This window comes from Nestor notabilis, unplaced genomic scaffold (assembly GCF_000696875.1).
Source record: "Nestor notabilis isolate BGI_N333 unplaced genomic scaffold, ASM69687v1 scaffold22375, whole genome shotgun sequence".
NCBI lineage: Eukaryota > Metazoa > Chordata > Aves > Psittaciformes > Psittacidae > Nestor > Nestor notabilis.
The window spans coordinates 32,869-57,629 of record NW_009930884.1 but is presented as its reverse complement, the minus strand read 5'-3'; the positions used below and the strand labels follow the sequence as shown (position 1 = coordinate 57,629).

Genomic DNA, 24,761 nt, shown 5'->3' with positions numbered 1-24,761 from the left:
CTCTCTTGTATTACTGTTAGGAAATGTGAGCTTGCAACAAAGCTGTGTATTTGTAGGACATGGTTTTATGCTTGTTGGCTGGGTTCTTGTGGCACATAGAAAATAAGGACATTCCAGGTCAACTCAGCTTTAACACTGCTTCTGCCACTGACTTGCAGTGTGGATTTAGACAGATCACTTCATATCTATTGGAATAATTAGCTACGGCCGTTAATTAGTGTGGCTGCACTGGGTCCTGTGCTTAGGACGCCCCTGCTGCTTTTCTGTCATCCAACATACCAGATGGCTCTAGTCACATTCAGTACCACACTCTGCCTCACTCCATCTCTGTCTGAAATTGCCAGGGGACAGCAGTAATGACCCATCTTGTAATGGCACAAAGTGGATTTGACCAAGCTCTCAGGACAGAGTTCTATCAAGGCTCTTGTTACCATTCACTTAGGTGTAATCTGTAATGGGAAAAGCCCTCACTGCTTCCAGAGAGACTACAGGAGGTTTACAAGGGACATCCATTTGGCTTCCTTTGAGCCCTAATTGTTCGTTAGATATTGAGAGCTTTCATATGAGTGTTACATGCACCAGGTGGTGACTGAGCTGCTTAAGCTACATTTGAAGCTGTGGGACATGTATGAATTAGAGTAACTAAAACTGGGGTAAATTCTGAAACCTGGTGTTCTGAAACATCAGAGATTTTCTTAGGACAATTTATAAGCTGGGGAACCTGTGTACATGAAGAAAATACGGTTGTCATATTAAGAATGCAATAATTGAATAAAAAATATGACTTTATTTCTGTCATTATCTAGGTCATTCATAAGGTAATCTTACCTCAGGCATTTAGGCAGAGACTGGTGCAATGATATTTTCAGTAATAATAATAAAATCCTTTATTTCACTGGGCATCTCCAGTTTTGGTGCTTGGAATTTTTTGTTTGGCTGGGGGTTTTTTGTTTTGATTGTTTGGTTGGGTTTTTTTCTGTGTCTTTTATACTGGGTTTTGGTTTTGCTGTGGCACCCTGAAGTACTCAAGATTCCTTTTGATGCTTGAGAACAGATTTCCAATGCGGAGCTTGTTTATTATTCAGGTCATGATGTACTGGTGGTCAGTCCTTGTAAGAGGCCAAGTTGAGCTCTCTCACACTTGGAAATTTGCCCAAGGCAGCAATCATTCCTCAGTTTGTGCTACTAGCTTGTTTTGTCTGTACAGGTTTGCCAAACACGTGGTCAAGATAAAATGACGTATTTTTCCTTGAGACTTTCCTGGTGTTAGTGAAACTTGATTGTTACAACGAAAGCCATGGTCAGAGTCTTTCCTTTCTTTACTGTCTCTTTGGCTTAGTTTCTTTTTCTGCTATGGGGAATTTAACAGCTTGTCTGGTTGTTTTCCTTTTCATGGTCTCCTACAATAACCAAATCCAAAGTACAGTTACCAGTTAATGTTCAGGTCCCTGGGTTTGTAAGAGAATATATAAGCAAGAAAACCAGTATCACTGTATGGATGATGGGATTTTTTCAGTGGTGCTGCCAGGTAAGGCATGTGTCGATTTTATGTTATTTTATTTTTTTCATCCTAACACATGCATTCTCAGAGTGCCTCTATTCTGGGAACCTCTGACATTATGATACACTCAGGCTGACTTTCCTCTCTTTCAGGCTGCTTGTCAAAAAACTGTGATAAACCTGATAAGTCACCATGATCCCCTTTACCAAACTGGGAAGTCTGTAGAAAATTCCAGCCATGGGGAAGTTGTATAGCTGGAGTATCCACTTCATGCTGCACTGCACAGTACTCCATTGCTTTTCTGGGCTCTTAGTGCTCACTACCCATTTTAAGGTGTTTTTAAGTTTTGCTGTCTGGTACTGAGTGGATTACAAAAGTCTTCTTGTCACAGGGCAGTGGGGTAAAAGAGCAAATTCATCCTGGAATAATGGTGTAATTCTCCCACATAGCTGCACAGCTGAAGCAGTCTGTTTTCTTGCCTTCTGTCATGCCTGTACTGGAGTCTCTGTGCATTAAGGGCAAGGTAAACTGTTTTCTTTTTTAATTTCCTGCCATTTCGTGCTTCCGTCAGGACTTTTCCAGGAGAAAGGAGAGGTCAGTATTCATTTGTTTGGGAAAAGAAGACTCGATTACAGATATTTAAACAAGCCCAAAACAAACAGCTTAACTAGCCACAGGAGGAAAGCAAGATGCCAAGATCATCCTTTCCTTTGCTCATGTGGCCTCCAGGTGACCCTAACCATCTGATTATCCTTTTTTCTGTTAGCTTGCTTCTATGTTTAGCTTTGTAGTTTCTATTAATAGCACCCGGAATGGATGCTGTGCAAGGCAGGCAGAGGTGTCTGCCCACACTGCATGAAGGCAGGTGTCCTGCCATGGAAGCAGAGGAAAAGTGGTTTGGGCTCAAGTGCAGCTGTTCCTTCAGCATTAGAGAATTGGTTGTGGAACAAGGAAAAGATATGCATGGCAACTGGCTGTGGGGTGCCATAGGCTCTGGCAAGCCTATGGAGAGAGGATCAATCTTCTGGCAAATTGTACTTAACCATCAAGATTCTCTTCAGGAATCCTTTTTTGTGTTTGAAGGAAACTGTACATTTTGTGCTCAGTTCTGCTTGAAAAGATTCATCTTAAGACAATGAACCTGGACCCATGAAGTCCCTCTGAGTGTCAGGCTGGTTTGTGATTTCCAAACTTCTGAAGTTTTCATCTCTTTCATGCAGCTTTTATTTGCTGACCTGCCTTCAGAAGGCTAATAATCATACTGGAAGCCATTTGATGATAAACTTCCTGCAGGCAATGCTTAAAGTGAATGCATTTAAATTTCGGTCTGCTCTTTGTATCTAATGTTGTTAATGTAGGGTAAAGAGAAATCTCACTGAAGTATGTGTTCCTGTACATCAACTTGAAGTTTCACCCCCAAAAAAACCCGTTAGTTAGGTGAGAGATAGCAGGCCAGGAGATGCCACTTAAAGCTTTTTAAAATAGCCAAGTCTGAGTTTTAGTATTTTCAAGTATTGGAGTACCATGGCAACAAGAGCTTCAGTACTTGGGACAATTTGGTACTGAATTCACACGCTTCCCTAGGAGGAGGCAATAGTCCTCTGAGAGTTTTGAAGTGGTCTGAGAATCTGAAGCAGTCATGGGTGTTTGTCAAAGAGAATTTCCCTCCCTGGACCTGACCTTCTCAGTTACTAGCCAACAACCAGAGCACTTTGCAGTGGCCCATTCCATCTAGCAGATTCCCAGATCTGTGTGGGGTACATCCCATAGGAGTGCGTACTAATTAAAATTGCTGAGTCTGTGAAAACATTTGCTGGGCTACAGCAAAATCATGCCTAACTCTGAACAACATCAAAAATACTGTGTTTTTAAATTAAAATGTGAAGTTCCAGTCAAGCAGCAGAGTTGAAATTGCAGCTGGCTGAGAGGGCCTATCTTCATACCCAGACCATGATGAGAATCGTGGGGCAACCCATCATGCTACCAGAACCAGCTACATAAGTGTTACTGATATTGAGATGTGGCTTATTGCTTGCTCTTGAGAGGGATCAGATATTGTAAGCAGCAAGATGAGCAAGGGCATGCTTATGGAACTGGGGTTAAGTTGCATCATCATAAAATTTGTTAAACCTGGGAGAGTCTTCTCATCACCTCTCATGCTAGAGTTACAAGAGCCATAGCTCCCTGAGTAAGGAATAAACCATTGTTTTTGTGATTGATGGTTATAACATGAGGATGTTTGAAGATCCTCAGATGCTTTAATCAAGGGGTTCCTTGAGTGTCCCTCCTCTAGACATAGATGACATTCCTGTCTCAAAGGTGGCAGTACTTTGACAGTACTATGCCTGCCTTGTGGTACATGAGTTGGTTACAGCAGCACTCATTTCTTCAATTGTCTAAAAGGTGGAATTTACTTCTTTCTTATCTTAACAGCGCTTGAACAGAAAAGGAAGTGCAAAGGAGGCGTTTCCCTCAGTTGGCTCATCTTCACCATACCTCTCTCCAATTCTGCTTCCTCCTTATAATTCCCAAGTGAAGATGAGTAGCCTTCTGCGAATATGACTTCTGTGACTGGTGTCATTGCCTCCCGCCAGTCTGAGTGGGTGTCCTTCAATGATGAGCTGCTCCTCCCTGTTAGCCCAGGAGGTAAGCTGTCTGATTGTCTTTGAACATTGTAAGACTTTGTTTAATTAGACCAGCTACTGTCATATATCTAGCATCACAGAGCTTGCCTTCTAAGTGGAAGCAGTATGTGCAGAGGTTGAATTATCTCCTGCTACCCTTGTGTAATGAGAGAAACTGGGCCAAAAGTATAAAATACTTTCTAATGTGAGATTTCCTTAGCATAGATCTATTACAGGGTTTGGATCTGTCCTTTGAGATATGGAGGAAGTCTCACCTTTTATAATCAAGTGCAAAACAATGCCCAGTGTTAGTCTAAAATCTACATTAGGTGAAGGACATTTTCTGCCTACGTTTAATGGCAAATTCAGGTATTTCGATAAAAAACAATGCAGTAATGATGAATCCTACCAATTCTATTTTTGTCTCTCTTTTAGGTAGGACTGAGGAGCCTCTGGAGAAATGTTTTTCTTCATCAGACACCTCCTCAGAAGAGAACCACAATGCTAATGGTGAATTTCAAGATGTCTCCCTCACAGAGCTGGAAAACACAGCTGACCAACCCAAGGTGGATTCTGCTGTGCTTGGGAACCATGTGTGTCCCAGCACTGATCTGTCATCATCCATCAGTGCTTGGGTTCAGTTTGAAGATGCACCATGGACCAGTGCTCCATCGAACCATGCACAAGCAGGTGAGGCAAATGCATGAAAAGGTCCCTTCCAGTAACATAACAGAATACAGTGAAAGCCAGGATTTTTTCCTTGCTTTTTCATTTCTCAGAAGTTGAACTTCGACTAGTTCTAACTGTATTTTAACAGAGTTAATGTTATCAGGGTTTCAAAAAGGGCTCATAATTTTGTTCTGGGTTGAACTAGCAGTATTTTATTTTTGTGAAGAAAATGAAAGGTTTCTGTGATTAATTCCACCTATGTCTTGACCCTGCCAAAATGGGGAAACAGCGTAGTGGTGTTTTCAGAAGTGACATTTCTTACATACAGGTATGAACAGCCATCTAAAAAGTTTAAGCACGGTTTGTCTCTGTAACCTGGAACTAAAAGAATGGTGACCACTGTCCTTTGTGGTCTTAGTCTTTATCGGCTCAGAGTCCCCATATGTTTTTTACTGGAAGCTTAGTGAAACCAACAACTAGTGTGGCAGTGCCCATCAGTACTTTCTGCTGTCTTTTGATGCTGTGATTTAGCAGGTAGAGAATTACAAAGACAACTGAAGTTGACTGTAATTCCAGGGCTGTGTATACTTTTCGAATGTAAAAGTTCATTTTGACACACTTCAAATGTGCATACAAAGCCTCTGGCTTGCCTCCTCAGCTTATGCTAACTGATATGGCTATATGAGCCTCCAGCTTTTGTGTAAGAACAGACTTCTGGCCCTCCATGCGGGAGGCTGTGAAGCAATTGCCCAAGTAAACATTAGTTTATTTTCTCATGTTTGAATTGAGAGTCTCTCTTAATTCTATTCTGTTAGTTATTAAAGCAGTTTAAAACAATTACAGCTTTACTTTGATCACTTGAGTCCATCAAATACTCCCTGTAATGAGAATAATACTTCTGTCAGAAAACTTGGATTGGCAGCTTTGGGTTAGGTTTTAGGTAAAACCCAGTAGTTTTCCATCTGTTCTCTTTATGGATTCTTAGACTAGTCTGAGGCAGTGGTTAGACCTTTGTGCAGGAGAGGTAAGTGAATCCTCAGGAAAAAAGAAGTTTCTGTTAAGCTCTGCTTAAGATCTTCTCATCCTTATATTTATTTGTTGGCTGTTATTCTTAGTTGTAATTGCTTACTGATCCTGGTGGTGAGGAGAGAAGGAAGAGCACCAGTAAGTGTAAAGCTATAAAACTGAGATGGTTTCCCACCCTATTATTTAATTTAATGGTTAGACGATCCTTACTCTCACTCGTACAGCCACACACTTTTTCAAATGGACCTGTTGGTTGCTGTGACATCGTATTTCCTTCCTAATGTTGCAATATCCTTCTAGAATGGAAAACTCTAAATACACCTTCTTACTAAACTAAAACAAACAAAAAAATTCTTTGCTCAGCCTAAATAAAGCCATAACAAAGAGTCTTCAATAAAACTAATCTCATGATGTATTACTTGATTTCCCATCCTGAAAGGGATGTGGGCCAGGCTTAAGGCATGTACTTGGCAAAAGCACTGCCTCTTGGTTTGTGTTTTCAGTCACAGGGAACACTAGGTTTTAGGCAGAGCTCTAGGATGTCCAAAAGAGGTGATCAGAAAATATTTTCCAAAAGCATTGCTGTTTTGAAGGCAGCACCCTTTTGTGCCCATGTGAAGGCTTGTTCTAAGTGATCCATGCCACAGGGGAAGGTATTTATACACAAATGTTTAGCATCTGAGATTCATGGAGGAGGATGGTTCCCCTGACAGTCACATCAGGAGGTACTCCATGTAATCCTTCTGTGGGAGGCTGTTATTCTTTAACTGTATAGGAACCCTAAGGAGGTGGTATAGATATTTTAAAATCCTTATTTGTGGGGTAGTCCTGCTCCTATTCTGGACCCTGTATTATAAATTATTTGACCAGTGCAGCTGACAGCCTCTAAAGGGAAGGTCATGGGGCAGAAGAGATGACAGCTCTTTGCCTCTGGCCCACTACTCTGAGGGGCGTTTGACAGTAAGAGGTAGGGTAAACTTCAGCCTTCAGTTTTCTCAATTAATCTGCAGGTCACGTCTTCTTTCTGTGAGCGGCAGCAAAGCTGGAGACTTTGTGTTATAACCAGGACATGCTGACTGGCTCAGTGGAAACCCCATGGTGACAGCAATTACTCATTTCTAGTAGCAAACAGCCCGCATAAGAACAATAGCAAGTAGTCAGATGGGGGGGGGAGGAGAGAGTATAAAGGCCAAGTATGGACAGACAGATTGGTGTGAGAAGGATGGAGACATTTGAAATCTGTTTCCTGTGCAGGCAGCTGTGAAGAGCAACATCGTGAAGGTTCAGCACCCCTGGCCACGTCCCTGTCCCAGCTACAGCGCTGTTTGGAAATTGTCTGTCTGTCTATGCTGAAGCAGCTGCACAGCTGACTAGATAATTACCCAGGCTGATAGCCAGGCTGTCTGGAAACACATTTTGAAAAGGGCTTGCAAAGTGGCATTTCCAGAGTGTAATGAGAGCGGAGAGGATGGGCCCTAAGACAGAGAGATGCTGTCTGACATTAGGGTTACAGTGGTTTTGCACATGTTCCCCTGAAAGCTAATCTTTTTCGCAGAGTGCTCAGAATCTGAAAAAGTGGTAATTTAAAGATAACTGCCACATAGTGGTTATCAGATAGGAAATACGTTTAAAAGAAAACGAAGGCTGATGCTGGACCCTTGTCCTTGGAACCATGAAGACACAACTGGGGGAGCAGAAATTAGGTAGACTGATAGCAAGAAACAGGGTTGAAAACACAAGCAAAGTGTTTGGTAGCTCAGAAGAAAGGTCAAAATCTGAGGTACAGAAATTAAAAGCACCCATTGTGAGTTTCTTAGTGGAAATTATCTTTATTTAGGACATTCTTCTAAACCATTCTACTAGGTTCAGGCAGGCTAAATGTTGGGCAAAATCTTTCTTTCAAAATATTTGTGCTTTTCAGGTTTATGCACAGATAACTCACAGCTGCCAAATCCATGTAGGTTTCTCCCTGGGAAGCAGTAACTCCTGGACAAAGCCACAGAAATATTTACTTACAGAAATTATTCATTGTGGCACCTTCTTCCCCATTTTCCTTTTGCTGGGGAAAGTCGAAATCTGATTTTTCTCATAGTTACTATCAGGCTAGTCAAGTTGATACTGCAAAAGTGAAAAATGAGATTTTTAGACTCACCCAAATGCTCCCATCACAGACATGGCACAATCTGTAAATGATCACAGCCAGCCGGTGACATGACATTTGCATTTGTTACACAGTGGGCCTCCAGCTTGCTGTCTTGTGTTCTATCGGTGTTAGCTGCCCTTCAATTCAATGAGGTATTCAGCAAAGGACCAAAACTAGAGCAAGGCAAGATCTGTTACATCATCTGTTTCACACACCACACACACACCACCCCCCACCTTCTTCCCGAGAGCTTTGTCTGGTTTTAAATGGCTCAAGTAACTTGGACTCCTACCGTGTCCCTGGAGAGGCTATCCCACAGTAAGGCAAATCTTACTTTGCACAAAGTAAGCACAAAATTTAACCATTATGTGCTGTTCTGTATGAAAATAGGAAGTACATGCAACACACTGAAAACTAGAGCAACTCTGATGCTGTCCTGAAATCAGAAAATCTGAGGTGCTAGGAAAGGAATGGGTGCTAACAAGGATGATTGTAATAGTGTAGGGATCAAGGAACGGGTCCTCAAAACATCGAAGAGGAGTGAATGCTTACAGGCAAATCTGTGTGTTAAAAGCCAATCCATCATATTAGGAATGAACATGTCAAGAAAATTAAAATGCACATAGAAGTAACCATTTTTCAGTTTGAAATGAATCAACGAGTTGATTTTCAGTATCCTGTGCATGCTACAGGATTTGCATATTAGGGAATGTTCTGGCACTGGTCTTTCATTTTAAACTGATTTTCAAGAAATTCCTGCAGCTAAAGGCCGTGAATCTGCCTCTATTGACATTAGAGACCAAATTCCAGTTTTCTAGGAAAAAAAACCCTACCTCATTTAGGAGTTTGTTTTCAGTGCTTCCAGGAATCTGGAGAGCAGCAGAAACATCTGAAGAGGGACCTTAACATGTGTAGGTGTTTACTTTTGCTTGTCTTCCTTTTTGAGATTGATAGATTGTTGTTTGGCTCAGCATAGGTGATAATGCACTTTAATGCCAAAGGTTAGTGTTGGGGAACCTAGAACAGTCATAGGTGGAAGTTGACTATAGTTAAGATTTTAAAGAATGTCTGTTGCAGAAAAGCTCTTTGCGGTTATGGTTTTCCAAAGTACAAGTCTCATTCTTTAGAAAGGTCAAATAATCATATTCTTCCAAAGTGGCACAACTTGTCTGGAATAAAATGAATTTTCCCTTATGTAGAAGCATTCTGCAACACTATTACAGTCAGTCTCCCTCTTAGACAAAAATTGTGGAAAGAGCATCAAGTTGACAGTATATGAGTTACTAAGTCTTACATGTTTCTAAATTAACTTATGTTTTTCATATTGCTGTGTCTGAATTTAAGAAATCTAAGATCTTTTTTATAAAATAATTCCACAATTTTTAGTGTTCCAGATATAAAACACATTTAAAAAACCTTGGCTCTTGCTACTAGTTCACATACGGAGCTCAACTTTTCAGCTGGTCCTCTATGTCCAAATAAAGCACTCTGTCTGTCAAAGCAATTTCAGGTAAACTTTTAAGGGTGGCTTTCAGATGTCTCATGCCATGTTTAACAAAAGGCCTGAGAGTGGGAGTGGCAGATCATAATCATACACTTGCCATTGTTTCTCTACAGGCATCAAACACAGCACAGTATAGAATTACTAGAGAGAGAAGTGGGGGGTTTTGGTTATATCACTAACACAACAACTGTCAATATGTGCGATAAGGAATCGGATCTCCTGACTTTCAGCTGCTCATCCTTAGGGGTGACTCTACTTAGAAGCAGCTAGATACATAGGCTTACAGTTGTACAGATACAAATACATTAGTGCCTGCTTACCTGAGGGTCACCAGTGCAGCTATATAAAGTAAATTTGCACTTTTCAACTGGCAAGGCAGGGAGCACTGTTTGGATATTCCCTCTGTGCACACAGCAAAATTTCCATAATGAGATGGTGTCCCATTGTGCCACTTGGAAAGAGAAGAGAGAGATAAATCATCTTTAACATTATTTTGCCATTTTCTTCCAAAGTATATCAACGTAATAAAGGTTGTTTATGTATTACATGCTGTGAAGAGAACCTCTGTGTCAGTAGTTCTGTAACTGCAAGATTTGGGGTGCATTGAGATTTTTGTTGGTTTAGAAGATAAACATATATGTACTAACTCAAAAAAACAGTTGTTATGCTGACACTGAATTAGGATTCGTCTCTACCAGTACACTTTTCCTTAGTTCAGAGAGATATTTTTTTTACCACATTTGTTCGTGGTTTTTTTTCCCCTCGTTAGAGTCACCCATTGTTACAAACATTTATGTGATATTGTGGGCAAAGAGTATGCAATACAAAGAGTATACAATAGAAATTCATAGCAGTGGATGTATAAGATTGTGTTCTGAACTCTGGATGATGGTTACGCAGGACTTAAGTCTTTGACATGCTAGTCTGGCAAGTAAGTAGAACAGGGTTTCTGGCCTATGCCAAGCAGAAATGTTATGCAGTTCATTCAGATTGCAGCACTCTATCCTGCATGTTCAGAAACAAAAGCCATTTCTAGTGCCCATCAGTAGGTCAATTTCAGTTTATTTTTATACTCTCCTCCCATGTAGAGCATTCCTGAGATGGCGACTACATTCGAGTGGGTGTCATAGATAGGGAATGCTTAATTACATTATTTATGAAAAGCTGTGGTACTATAAAAACCCCACTGTGTTGCACAACACAGATATTCAGATCTTGTCAGCAGTGGCAGAAACATGAAATCTTCCCGTTTTGAAAAGTCACAGCTTCTGCAATATGTGAACAACAGGAAAACATACAGCAGCCAGCAGTATGGGATCTAAGGCAGACAGCTGAACAGCGCCAGAGGGTAACAGTGCAGGCACTAGTTAAGTTGCTGTGTGTTTGTTATAAAATAACTGCTGCTGTAGATGTTGGGATTTATGTTTACAGTTTCAGTACACTGATACAGCATGATCTTGGAAGATTGCCCTGTAAGTCTCTAACCAATACCTGTTTGTTTTCTGCAATCCAGTGTCTCCATCAAAAGCACCCAGCTGGGCTTGCCCCTCCTCCAGCTCTTCTGAGAAGCAAGCCCATGCGTCTGAGAGCAGCTGGACAACTAACTCTGAGGACACCAGCAGCCCAAGCATTGCTCCCTCCTACACGGATCTGCAGTCAATTAATACTGAGGACTTGACCAGTGGGAGAACATCTGCAGCAGACTCAGCTGGTAAGAGGGAAGCCTTTAGGCTTCCATCTCAAATCTTTTTGATGCTACTCAAACTCATTGCTCAAAAGTGATCTATGAGGAATGGATCTGGAGCAGTACAAACTCCAGGATTAGGCAGACAAACACTTAGTTCTAGTCTAATTCTCAAAAAATCACATCTGGATTTGACGCATCCCTAATATGTGCAGGCTCCCAAAAAGCCAAGTGCAACTATCTACCTGTTGGTGGACTGGAGTAAAATGTTGGAGCACTTCTTTTCACATTCCACTTAAGCTGATCTAGGGGCTGGTTCTCAGTATTTTGTGGGAGAAGCTGGATGCCCTTCCTAAAATTCTGTGCAGAATTTGCTTAACTTGTGAGTGTGTTCAACTGAGGCAGGTCCAGCTCCGCATGCCCCTCTGTTTCAGAGAGTGCCAAGACAGATATCCAGGCTGCTAGTTGCATTCTTTGCACTGTGCTTTGCACTGTTGCTATAAAGTAAGGCAGAGAGAGTGTAGGAGATGACAGAGGGTGGCAGATTTAGATCATTTAAGGATCCTTTATCTGACCTTGTAGGGAACTATTCAGATGGTGTCCTGAATATGGAAAAATGTGCTGCATGGCATTGTAGCTCGTTGCTCCTCAGTTATTCTCTAGATGAGGAGAAGTAGAGCGGTGTAACCTGGGTCATGCAGCATTGGGATGACAGGGATTCCTGAATGACAAAGCAGACTTTCACAGAGTATAAAAAGAGCTGGCATGTCAGAGCACACAAAGGAGAAAAATACACAAGCTCCAGCAGGAAGCACCTGTAGTATGTTGGGAGCTGTTCACCCTGAGCTGAGGAAGGTCAGTAGCTACCCAGTTTGGTGATGAAAATTGATTCACTGGCATCATGATAGCTCAGGCTTGAGGTACGTAATATGCTTTCTCTCAGTTGGTGAATGTCACAGTATGTGTGAAATAAGATCTATTTTGGGAGAACAGATTTCCTAAGCCCCACTGAGGTCACACATCCGTTCCATAAGAAACATATACATACATCACCTGAAAAGAGTATTATTTTATGGTTCAGTGAAACTGGGTTGGACGTCAAGGAAGGTTCATAAATAGCAGCATGGTAGGTACTGGCTAGGTGCTTAAGAGAAAGGATTTGTGGAGAAACAGTGTTTACTTTGGATAAGTAAAGACCTTTCTTTCTTTGAGTAACAGAGTTACTACAAGTCAGTCTGACCAGTTTTGTTTTAGAATACTCTGCTTGTCTGTACCTCCAAGTTTGGAAGAAACTGGTAGAAAGAATGGGCAAGCTGTCATTGTGTGCCAGCTGTTTGGATGCCAGTATGGGCATCAGTTCTCTTCTGATGAGCTCATGTCTATTAGGGTGGAGTGTAAGAGTTTTCATTTGAAGCATGTGCTGGATATTGCTGTTCTGTTGATTTAAGTTGCCAAAAGGTAGATGTTGTCACTGGGGCTGTCTCCATGTGAGAAAGGGAAATGAGAGATGCCCACCTCATATATAACTTTGCATCACATAGAGAGATGAAAGGCAAAAGTGCTGCTGTATATCACTGGCATATGTATGGAATTATTTGCTATATAGGGCCAAAAAAGAAGTTGATACTTCAGTTACAGCTTTGTGTGTAACCTTATTACTCCTTTTTCTTTTTTCCCCAGTCAGTCACAAACTGTTAATGAATTAGTAAAACAGGTACCAAAAAAAAAAAATAAAAAATAAATTGGTCAACTATAGATTTTCAAAAGTAAAAAAAGTAGGTAATATAGGCAAGGCGGCTGTGTCGTCAGCTAAAACATAAGATACACTACCTTACTGGTATAGGAACTTGAAGTAAGAAATTTGTTGAGTCTTCCTACCACCAGGTATGGAGTTTGCTAAACGGAAGCATGAACAAAGCACATCTGTTTGTTCCTGTTCATGGGGTGGCTCCCAGGCCATCCCCAGAGGTGCCTGCTGTCATCAGGCAAGGTTTGTGGAGGTGAGGGAGCTGAGGACCTGGTGGCCCATGGAAGTTTTGTACAGTTCTGGCTGCTTCTCTGTTGTTCACTCTGCCTTCATCCCACCCTCACAGTGTGTAAGTGGACAAAAATGCATAATCATGTTCCTCTCTCCTTCTTCTCTGCCCCTCTCCAGAAGTTCAGTTATTCAAACCTGACTTAATTCCAGCACTTGATTTGCATTCTCTTCTCAAAATACTGCCTGCCTCAGTCTGTAGTGGAGTTTTATTGCCTTGATGCAGCCTTCAAATAACATATGTTTTGTCCATGAAGGAAAAGAGAGGAATCCTCATGCTCTAGATAATGGTGAAGTCACGTTGCCTGTTAACCAGTATGTTAACTCCAAGGTCAAGCTTGATGGAGGGGAAAAAAGTCAGATTAATTTCACTGCTAAAAAATGCAGTGGAAATAAAAATCAATATTTGATCTACTTAGACCTGATTCTATACCATCACTATAAGAGTAGCTCAGGTTTAATGCTGTTTGAAGTGAGAAAAAACTATTGGTGAGAAAAGCAAACTACTCAGTGGTCAGACACTGAGTAAAATAGCTATTTTTAGCCATGGTGAATTACTATTGCCTGAACAGCATAGAAGAGAATCCAGGATATTCTGTTCCATAATTTCACCACTTGTCTTTAATTTATTCTGCATGCAGAATGCTTGAGCATCAGGCTGCCTGTCAAAGTTCAGGGCTCGGGCTTTGGTGTGGGAGCAGATGAAAGGCGGAGGTGGGTCTGACTGCAGACATGCACAGAGCTGAATTCCAGCTGTGAGAATGCACATCTTGGTGCCTGCGGCTGCTAGGCTCCAAGCAGGTAAAATTGGCTGGGAATCAACTTTGTCACAACTGATGCAGAATTTAAGTATAAAGCAATTCCATGGGCTTGAGCTTTACGTAGTACATGTGTTTATGTAAGATATGACTTAGGGAAGATATCTGAGAAAGATGGTAGATGCCTGAATGATGCAAATCTGAGAGTTTACCCTCACTAAAGGGGGGGTCTGCAGAAAGCTTCCCCACTGGTGGGGTCGGGATAAGCTCATTGATGTCCTGTAAAGGCAGCAGAGTTCACAGAGGTGAAGGTAAATATTACACGAGCAGACCTGAGAAAGATTTGCTTTCCAAAGTGCAGCTAGAAGATGCTGCACTTCTATTGCCTGAGCCGGTCTGAACTCTGGCACCAAGAAGCCTTTTATATTGTCTTCATCATTGTCAGCATGGGGGGCTATTGTAGCCTGCAGCAGCTAGCCAGTAAATTTGGGTCAAGTAACTGCAGAATGCTCATTTAACATAAGCATATTTATATGGTTGTAACAACAAGCACTTTACAGCAGCTGGGGTTTCACACTGTCTGTGAAGCTCTAATAGGTGCTGGTGAAGTGTCCCGTTGCCTCAGGGCTTCCTGCCATGCAAGGCCATGTTGCTCAGCTTGAGTCAATGAGCATGGAAAAGCAGCAGGAACTTTCGGCATTTGTGCCGTACTCTGCAAGTTAAGTAATACAGGACATCTCTGTTACAAGTATTTACTCATTCTGAAGCAGATGCCTGTCTCAGCTTTCAAAAGAGGCCAAGTATCTACATGTCAGAGGAGCAAGGGAGAGGCCTTCTTGTAGCTATGTTTATAGCTCTGGAAGCACAGGGATCTGTTCTGAGGTTGTGCACAAATACCTCACAGCTTAATTTGGATTTCTGTGTTTCACCATTCATTCTAAAATAATGTTTATTTATCTAAATGAAAATTAAATATTGACTTGTATTTAAAAAAATCATATATTATCAATGCATATATAATAAAATACATAATACATACATAATTATGCATATTCATAATATGTAAGATATATTTGCATATATCATAAAATCTGGTATAAATTTAATAGAATATATAAGCCATGTATATTATGTAATAATGCTCTGTGTGTATGTATCAAAAACCCATTAGCCTTAAAAGTTCCCCGATAGATATTTTACATGTGTTGTTGCTAGTTCTGTTGTTCTTTCTGTTGTGATTTGTATCTTGGCAGAGCTGCAGCTGCACCATGTTTGATGCTGATGGTTCTGTTTGCTGACCAGTTGTTTGGCATTCTCCTGAAGCTCTGGGACTATTGGGATACTGAGGAAATCATTTTGTTATTATTTTCTGAGAACATCTGCATTTTTGGAGATAGGAGGTTGCATGTGTGACCCCTAACTGCTCAAAACCCAGAAAGTTAATAAATAGCACAAGGAATGAATTCTGAGAATGCTGTTGTTTTCAAAGTAAATTGCATGGTTTAAGGGGGTTCTGCTGCTTCTATTTTAAAACTTGGAGATTACAATTCTGGCAGGCTTGGCTCCAGCCATTTCTTGAAGGTAATGGAGGGCAAGTACTAACTTCTCAAACTTTTTCCCAATGCTTTTCTGCAGAAGTTCTCTTACAAATAGGTTTTTTTTTCCTGTAACTGTAGCCAGCTGGGTACTGAGCCCTGTCTGATGACTGCAAGAATTCTGTAGGTTTCAAACAAGCAACTTTGAACAGATTATACAGCTGTACAACATGTTTGCACTGAAGGCCAGAAACAGGCTACGACATTTGAAGATATTCTATCAAGGAATATCTTGATGGAAGGGGGAAGCAAGGGGGAAAAGAGCATATGCTGATGGTTACCACCTTCCTTCCAGAACTCCGCTCTGGTTATGCTGTGTAACTATTAACTGACTTGTTCTGGTGTCCCAGTCCCAGACCCATGAAAATTGTATGTGTGAGCCTGCTACAGCCAGTTGGAGAGACTGCAGAGGGGAGCATGAAACCCTTGCTTCAAGGAGCGGGGGACCCCAGAATACCATGAGCAAATAGCAACTACCATGTTCTTGCAGAACTCCAACCTGTGAGGGCTAAATTTGGCTTCAGAGGCAGAGGGGGTTTTTTTTCATCCTCATGTCCAATATTAGCCACCAGCTAGCAGTTCAGGGGGTTTATATTCTAGTTTGTCCCGTATTTTTCTAAAGGTGTTTCTAACTTCTTTAGGGTTAGCGCATCGGTAGGGCAGAACTGGGAACCTAGGTCTGGATAATTCATAGCAATAGAAAACTTTTGATCCTAACTCAGACCTGTGTACTGGAAATCAGCTGTTCTTTGACACTTCATGGCCACTCTGAGAGATCAACAGTATTCCAGTGACCTCTGCAGCAGTCTTGAATCCTCATCCCTGTTTTGCAGTGGGTCAGCTTGCAGCTCAGTTGTCCAGGCTGGACCTAGGTGAAGTAGAAATGGTCTTTGTCCTATAGTCTGTCTTTCTTGCACTCTCAAGCAGCTGAAGATTGCAGGTGTAAACCAGGGACCAGAGTCACACTCTCAGTCCTTCGTTATGGCAGGAAGAAAAGGCACAGGAAAGATTTCTGTCAGGAGGAAGGGGGAAGTGTTCGAATGAGGGAATAGCAAAAGGTTTTTTCTGTCTGTTTAGTACAGAGGATTACAAACTAAGCTTGGTTGGCAGTCATCTGATTCATACACTTTAAGGCCAGAAGGCAGGACTATGATATCATTATTATCATCTAATCTGGCCTCCTGTATGTCTCGGGCCAAAGAACCTCACCCAGTGATTTCTGCACCAAACCCATAACTTCAGTTTGAGATACAGCATATCCTGAGCAAATATGTCCATAGTATTTTTCTGATTAACATGAGCTGCAGCAAAATTTGCCCCTGTTCAGCAGTCTCCAACCCTTTAAAACTTTGGTTTTGAAAATACTGTCCTAGTGATAAAGCAGAATTGAGATGTCACTGCCAGCTCTTGTGTGCTCTGCTGAGGCTAAATGTAGTCTCCTAACCTGCCTCCTAAGGAAGAGTGGTTGAAGCTGCTGTAGGGACTATCAGATTCTTGCTTTTTCTTCAGGAATGATGAAAAATTTCAGGGTGTAGGAGTGGGGATATAACATTGCTCTTTTAACAAGAAAGGAGTCGGAAAAAAGCTCAGAAGGGTCTGATTCTTCTAATTCCTGCTAGGCTGAGTCTTAACCTGCTCACTCCTGTGAATTCAACAGGCCTTCCTCGCTCCTCCACATTCTGAGAACACCACGTGAAGAGAGTGAAGTGTGATAAAGGAAGAGGTAAAGTGTAAGAGGAGAAAGGGGTAACATGAAAGAACTGGGTCTGATTTTCATTATTGCTTATAAACGTTTTAATTAAAAACATTTTTAAAAATACGTATTTTCTAAAAATTGTAATTTTGCTGTTTAATGGAGTGTTTTCTTGCCTGCAGCATAGCATAGAATTGGCTCTGATCTCATTCATGTCATCAGCCCCATGCTGCAAAAACTAAAGGTTCAGGTGCTTAGTATTCTCCCCATGGCTATTCTGAAGTGTAGCTACGGTAACCGTGGATTTGTAACAGGATTATTCATTCTTATAAGAGACAAGTGCTGAGCCTACATGGTGTTCTTGATGAATTTCACTCTTTCAACACCTATTCAGTGATGGTTTCATACAGTCAGAAATGCTGAAAGGAAGGCAGACAGAATTCCAGCACCCAGGCACAGGACTGACGTGCTGATCTCCCTTTAGGTAGGCAGTATGCAAAGAGAGTAGATGTAGTTAGATGCTTTGTAGTTTATCTCCTGCCAGTGAGGAAGACTAGGTGGTTTGAAGCCCTCTGTTTGTGTTTGTAAGGCTGTAATTCCTCAGCCATGGTGTTTACATTGGCTCCAGTTGCACTTTAATGCAGTGCAGAAAGCCACATGCCTATGTGATAAGCCAGAGAGAGGAGTTCAGTAGGAGATTTTGCAGCTGGGCAGGACATTTCAGTTTGAAGCTTAATTGGAGATGGAGCACTTAAGTGCAGCAGCTATCTGTGATTGCCCTGTTGAAAGAGGAAAGACTAGGTTTGTTAGGAGCAATACTGCAGGAAGATAAAGAGCTTCTGAATGAAGAGCACCAAGGTAGCCCACATCCAGCTCATTCAAATTGGAAGACATTAGTGGCAATCTTCAGCAGCGTTATCTCGCCGTTTGCTTTCAGTTCCTGGCAACATGCTGTTATACCACTGACACGAGGCAAAAATGATCTATAGTGGTGGTGCAGCACTGCCCCAGCTTCGTGCCACACCATGATGTAACTGGTGCCCCACAGAGCTGGCTGCATCCCAGGGAACCTGATTCTGCAGCTGTCAAACAGTGGGGTTCACCACATGGAGAAATTACCACACGAGGACTGCATTTTCCATTGTCATTTCCACATGGCAAAGAACTAAACAAGGTTTCAGCAGTAGTGCTAATTAACAGGAGCTGTAAATCATTTCATGTTCCTTTAATTAGAGATCCCGGTTCCGTGTGGAATTTCCTGTCTGAATACCAAGGGGGTAAATAGAATTGGCGGTGTAAAACAGCAGGCAGGAGTAGACAGCAAGTAAGAATGAGAAATTTCGTGATACCTAAATGCATGGAATTGCTTGTTTCTCCCTTACTGTGATGTCATCTGAACCTTAAGAAAAGCCCAGGGGATCACTGGACTACACAGCACAGGAACTGGAGAAATAAGGGTGAATGCCTTTAAGGGATCAGTTATAGAATTGTCTTCTCAAAGCACAGTGTTGGATAAAATGGGGAGCAGGTTTGTTAAAAACAAGAAGAATGTAGGAATCATTTAAGCAAAACTTCCAGCTTCTGAGTTGACAGTTTATTTCTTTTGCTCACTTAGAAACTTTTTATGATTATTTTTAATGTCCATTTTTGTTGGAACTTCTGCCTCCTTTATTCTTTTATTCAGCCCCAATGCTAGGGAAAAAGAAATGAACAGAGTTGAATGAGAGTACTGTTGCGCATCAGCAATCTCCCTACATCTTCATTTGCTACCTGATCTACCCTTGATCAAACCAAATAATGCTGGAGCACAGATATGACGTGAATGAGCTTGTTCATCTATTATTAGAAGCAATTTGGTCTTAATTGTCCTTATGTTTGACAGATGAGACCAAAATCCTCTGCCTAATCTTAGAACAGATATAAACTGGTATTTGCATTATGACCATATTCATTACATGAGATGAAGAGAAGACTTCACACTGCTTTCTTCATTCTGATCTTGGTTACCAAAAATGAGGGTTGTGATTCAGCATTTTGTGACGTGGGTGCCAGTCTAATTTACTTGTCATAAACTCCTTACTCGTATTGCAGTAAATGTTGTGGAGACTGATTTGAACTAATCACTTAGGATTCAATATTTTAAAACTATTTAAAGCACTCAGCACTTATCATGAAGGAGCCCAGATCTGGGTTTGGCACCTAATGCTGCTTTCAAAATACTCAGGTCCCAGCTGCTCCTACTATGGTGTGGCAAAATAGCTGCAGTTCAGTATGCCCCTCTCCGAACCTGTTCATTTAGTTTAGTGCCTAAAAGGAGAGTAGACATCCCATCAATATGTGTCCTTTAGCTCTGTGTCCCCATGCACGTAACAGGCTTTGTAGAAATTATGCCATTTAAGTGCAAACTTCAGTCACCAATTTATTGAAGCTAGTGTATTTTCACATGAAGGCATTTCGGAAAGCTTTAAATATGATTTACTTAAGATCATAGGAGTGGAAGCTATTTCCCAGGATACTGATGTAAATGTATTCATGACTACTTCCTATCCACATATTCCTGTGCCAATATTGTCTTTCAAATAGCTTTTTTGCCCTCTCCAGTGCAAGCCCTTTAATGTATTTGTACAGTGTGATTATATCTCTGTTTTCATTTGCTAAACTGAATGAGACAAGCTTTTTAGTATTCTGGTTCTCTACTCTCCTCTTCCTCTTAGCAAGCCCTTCTCAGCTCATGTTCCTGTTTGAATTAATCTTTCTTGGATGGGGTGACCAAAACTGCCCAGGCTGAGGTCTCATCATAGCCTGATATCAAGATATTACTGTCTCCCCATCTTCTGCAATTTTCTCCTTGATACACCCCAGCATCTTCTTTCCTTTTACGCTCGTGCATGAAGCAAGTACCCTTTCACTATATTCAGATTGTTTGTCTATGTCCTAGTTCACTTTCATACATAATTGAAGTTCCTTCATTATAACAGATGTATCTGTCCTTAAATGCCTGATCATGAACTTTATATTGTTGCATTTAATCTCATTTCTGTTACTTCAGTCCTCAAGATGAACTACTTCTTTCAGTATGATGTTCAAAGCTTCCTTTATATACCCAGTTCCTCACAATTGTGTGCATTCAGCAAATACCATTAGTGTTCATTTCTGTGCCGTGATCATTATTTAAGAATATGGATAAATATAGTCTTAATCATGCAGTCTTAATCAAGAAATTCTACTTGTAGCTGCTCTAGCCTAATATTTATCTTAAAACTCAATGCTCATCTTCCTTTTAGCTTGGTTTTTACTTCTGTCTTAATATTGCTATTGGTCTCTATTTTAACTCCTTCCCAGGTAGCATGACATTAAATGCTTTTTCTAATACAAACAGATTGGGTTTTTTTTCTAGATCTGTTGTCAATGAAATATTTTAGGTTTGGTTGGAACAAACTGCCTCATTTAAAGCTGGCTTCCATCCCCTTTTTTATCTTCTGCTTTTTACTTTTTCCTTCCAAAGTCTTGCATAATATTGTGGTCAAATTCAGCCTTGTATTTTTTGAAGTAATTTTTACCCCTTATTAACAGAGTTACTTCTTGTGCTCTTCTTCAGTTTTATGGTACCATCCCCATCTGAACTAATTCCTTTAAAGTCCTTGTGATGAAAACTGTAATTACATGTGTCAGGAAAGGAGCTTGTCAGACCTCCTCATCTGAGCATAGTAACCTCTCCAAAATGTTTTCTTGCCTCATTAATGTCAATTTCCATTTCCACTCCCTCCTTTTCGTTATCTAGCCTGCCTCCTGTGCACTTATCACTACATTGTGCATCATTATGCTTATTAAAGAGCAGTGGCAAAGTATTCATTAGCTTTGGCACAGTGTCTGGATGTGTTAATGTTTAATTATCAGCACAGCCTCACTTCCTTGCTCTTTATATATGCATACATGAGGTTTGCTTTAGCTCCAGTATGTAACATTACCACCAGAGATTATTTCTGAGGAAGTTAGGCCCCATTGAGACCCAGCTTTCAGGGTTGGCTAGTCCTGTGTTGGTTTTATTGAGCTTTTATCTTCAGTAAGAGTAGGGGAGAATCAAACCATGAGACTGACAAAATAAGTAATCTCTGTAAGAAAGAAATATCCCTCCTTTTGGTGCCTAAAACATTAGTCTAGGGATGAAGCTAAATCTGCTTTGAAAATCAAAATATTAGGGTAGGATCCTTTCCTGTCAGGTTTACATGCTGATTAGAGCATGCATAACTAAACTAACGTTTGGGAGCAAAGGGAAGAAATTAATCTTCAGGCCTTACATTAGTGCAGTGGCACAACTGTATTGCCACATGCTGTGCACTCTGGTCGGGTAGGGAACATGAGGAGAGGAGCTGGAGCTGGGCAGGGCTGTCTGATGGTGGGGAGAGGCACCCCATGCAGATGAGGGGTCTGATGTGCCAGCAAGCTGTGGATGTGGTCAGGAGTCCCTTTTCACTCTTTCTCTGCTGCTTATCCTCTCCTGCTTCACCATGCCTAAGGATACAGGACCTGTCTCCATAGCATCCCATGCTTGGCTCCTCATAGTGGAAGGTGGAGCAGGAGAGGAGTTGGGCCAAGGTCTGTTTCCACTGCAGGGAGGGGAGAAGCAAGGCTAACGAAGGTGAGATGAGCAGGTGCCAGAGGCTTTCTGGTCCTCCTGGTGTTCAGAATGTAGGAATTGCAGTTTGCCGGAGAACTTTCCACACCTTTGGCAGGACTAGGGTAAGCACGGGAGGTCTGTGGCAGGTCAGTATCAGCTGTGGGAGGCAGAGCAAACAGTGTCTGTCTTTGGCACAGGGCAGCCAGCGACCTGCCATGCCTGGCAGTCCAGTACTGTTGGCCGACATTTGGTTTTTACTCTTTGCTGGCTTTACATTTGCAGACACAAACATACACACTGGCACTTAGAAGAGACATAAACTTTGCTGAGCATAGACTGTGAGATTGTGACCTCTGTGGGTGTAACTGCCTGTAGGAATCTCCTCACTGGCTGGAATCTCGGTGTGGATAGCGCTTGGGAAGGTAGCTGCCTGTTGCAGACAACTTTTGGATCTAGCCCTAGGGTTTGTTGCTTATTTTCACAAACGTGGTAATTACAAAGTGCAGTTTCCAGAAACATCCTAAGGCAGATTTTGCAGCAGTGGAATAATTTATTGTATGAGCAGCATAAACAGATAAATTAACACTTGGGTGTCTTTAATACTTCATACCAATAGTAAAAAGTGTAGGACAAGAGGAAATTGATGGTTACTGACTAAGGGTAACTCATAATATAAAATGAACACATGGAAGTAGATGATTCAGCAAGTAGCTGGTTTGATTATTATCTGAAATGCAGATAATGCGTAAGCTTAGAGTTGCCCCTTTCCCAGATTTCAGGTTGTGTTAAAATAGACCTTTAAAAGTCTTGGCTTTCTGGCGACGTGAAGGGAACAGCTCTCCACAGGAATACTGGCATGGCCGGAGGGGGCAGATATTCTGTATTCAGACTGTTCTGGTAGATCTGTGAGTCTTCTGAAGAGATGGTATATATGCCATACTCTCAACAATTGCAGCCATCCGATAGTAGTTAACATAATCTGTACAACTATCTGTACAGTTCTGTCTCTACAAGCGCAAACAGCACAGGCAGCAGCCGAGCTTTAGGCCATTCTCCATATTTTTATTTCAAGTATGTTCCATATTGAAAATGAATCTTCTTCTGAATTTTTTAAAGTGGTTGCATAATGGTGAGTGTGGTGCTGAGATATACATGTTCTTACAAGAAATGTGTGGTAAGAAGAGTGCCAGTTTTGAATGAAGTGAAATAAATTCATGTTCTTGCATAAGCATGAAGAACATTCTTCATTCTCTCCATCAAAACGTGCAAACTGTTCCTTCTCCTGAGAAGCCCAACAGAGGTGTTCATTCAGTGCAAAAAGCACAAGGATTTCTATGTGGTTGTACCTACTATGTTCTGCCTCCACTAAACATGCATTTGTATGTTTTGTGGTAGGCATGAGTCTTGGGAGGGGTCGGGATGGAACAGGAGCACATGCCAGCGTGCAGGGTACAGAGGGGCTCACGGTCCCTCTGGCAGGGCAGACAGCTGGAGGGTGTTTGTGCATTTGACACGCCAGCCAGAGTGCCAGCCTCATTGCTTCGCTGCGCTTCAGGGCAGAACAGCGAGCTGGCTCTGGAACTGGGATACAAGGTTGGCCCAGGGTGCTTCGCTGTGCCTCCTCTACGGCAGGCCCTTCTCCAGCCAGCTCGAGCTAGGGTCTGGGTGGGAAGTCTTACACAAAAGAAATAGGGGGGCTTTACTGGAGGCTTTGCTTTCATGAGCCCATCACTTCTCCTCCCCCAGATTGATTTGTTTGTTCAGGCACGGTTGCCTCCAGCAACACATTATTAGTGCGAACTGTGGTGTATCCTGGGAGATCTGAAGGATTCCCTGCAAACCTTTTGAGTTCTTCGTCTCCAAGGAGGGAGATACACAAAGGCATTTCACTCTCTTGACGCAGTTGCATGTACATTGTTAACCTTCTTTGAATGTTTGTGTGTCTCTTTAGCAATTGCTGTAGCTGGAGTTCACAGTCTTCATCTTGCTTCTTCATCTCAGTCAGTAGAATATTGTCATGGTTTAAGCCCTGCCGGCAACTTGGAACCATGCAGCCGCTCGCTCACTCCCCGCCTTCTTCTTACCAGCTACTAAGAAGGAGAAAAAATGATTGCTGTAGCTGAACCCAGGACAAACATACTTTGCGTGGTAAAGCCACCAAGCTGTACTGCTTTGAAGGCTGTATTTGAGACCATGCTTAGCTGAGGAGGTTTCAGCAGGGCTGTGCACTTGTTATCACTGTACACACAGGCCAGTCCTTGCTGATGGTAGACTTCAGGCTTTCAGGGTAAATCTGGCCTTAAGGTAAATACAGACTGCATCTTTCATGAGCAGCTTTCTGCTTGATTTATCATGGCTACAAAAGCAGCAAAGACGGTGCCATGGATTAGCAGCAAGGGTGTGTACTCAGGACTCTATGAAGACCACGCATCTCTGCTACAATCTGTGCCACTGCAGATTCTTTAGTACAAACAAGTGTACCCCATGATGTGGTCAAACCCTGCAGGTATGCTTTCAATCTCTGCTTGGTTTGAAATTACAGGACTCGGTGATTCTCCTCAGAAATCTGCTTCAGCTCCTTTGGCTGTTCTGTGTCGTGGGCTTGCAGGGACAGGCCTGTATGTCACAGCATAGTTAAAACATCATGAAAAGCACTTGATTTCTTGATTAGTCACATATGTGTCCAGAGATGGACAGCATCAGATGAACTGATCCATAAAGGTCAAGGCAGGTTAACTGAGAGAGGTCAGTGCTTCGATAGTTAATGCATCGACACCAGATGCCGTCTTAACAGGACAGAGTCAAGGCACGTGAGTGTTCCCAGGAGAATGATGCTGGTGGTAATGGGGGGCTATTTGGACGGGATTAAGGACATACAGAGAAAGTGTCTTGAGTGTGATCCACTTTCACC

The 24,761-nt window shown here is 41.8% G+C and overlaps 1 protein-coding gene across 1 annotated transcript in view; it reads left to right on the top strand.

The window, feature by feature from the left end:
• Positions 1-4,059: 4,059 nt before the first annotated feature.
• STON2 (stonin 2) overlaps positions 4,060-24,761 on the top strand; it is a gene marked incomplete at its 3' end in the record, with an annotated part of 52,901 nt that continues 32,199 nt past the window's right edge. The window contains exons 1-3 of the mRNA XM_010015634.1: positions 4,060-4,147; positions 4,561-4,815; positions 10,981-11,178. Of these exons, the coding sequence (XP_010013936.1) occupies positions 4,060-4,147; positions 4,561-4,815; positions 10,981-11,178 (541 nt within the window). The remainder of the gene's footprint in view (positions 4,148-4,560; positions 4,816-10,980; positions 11,179-24,761) is intronic.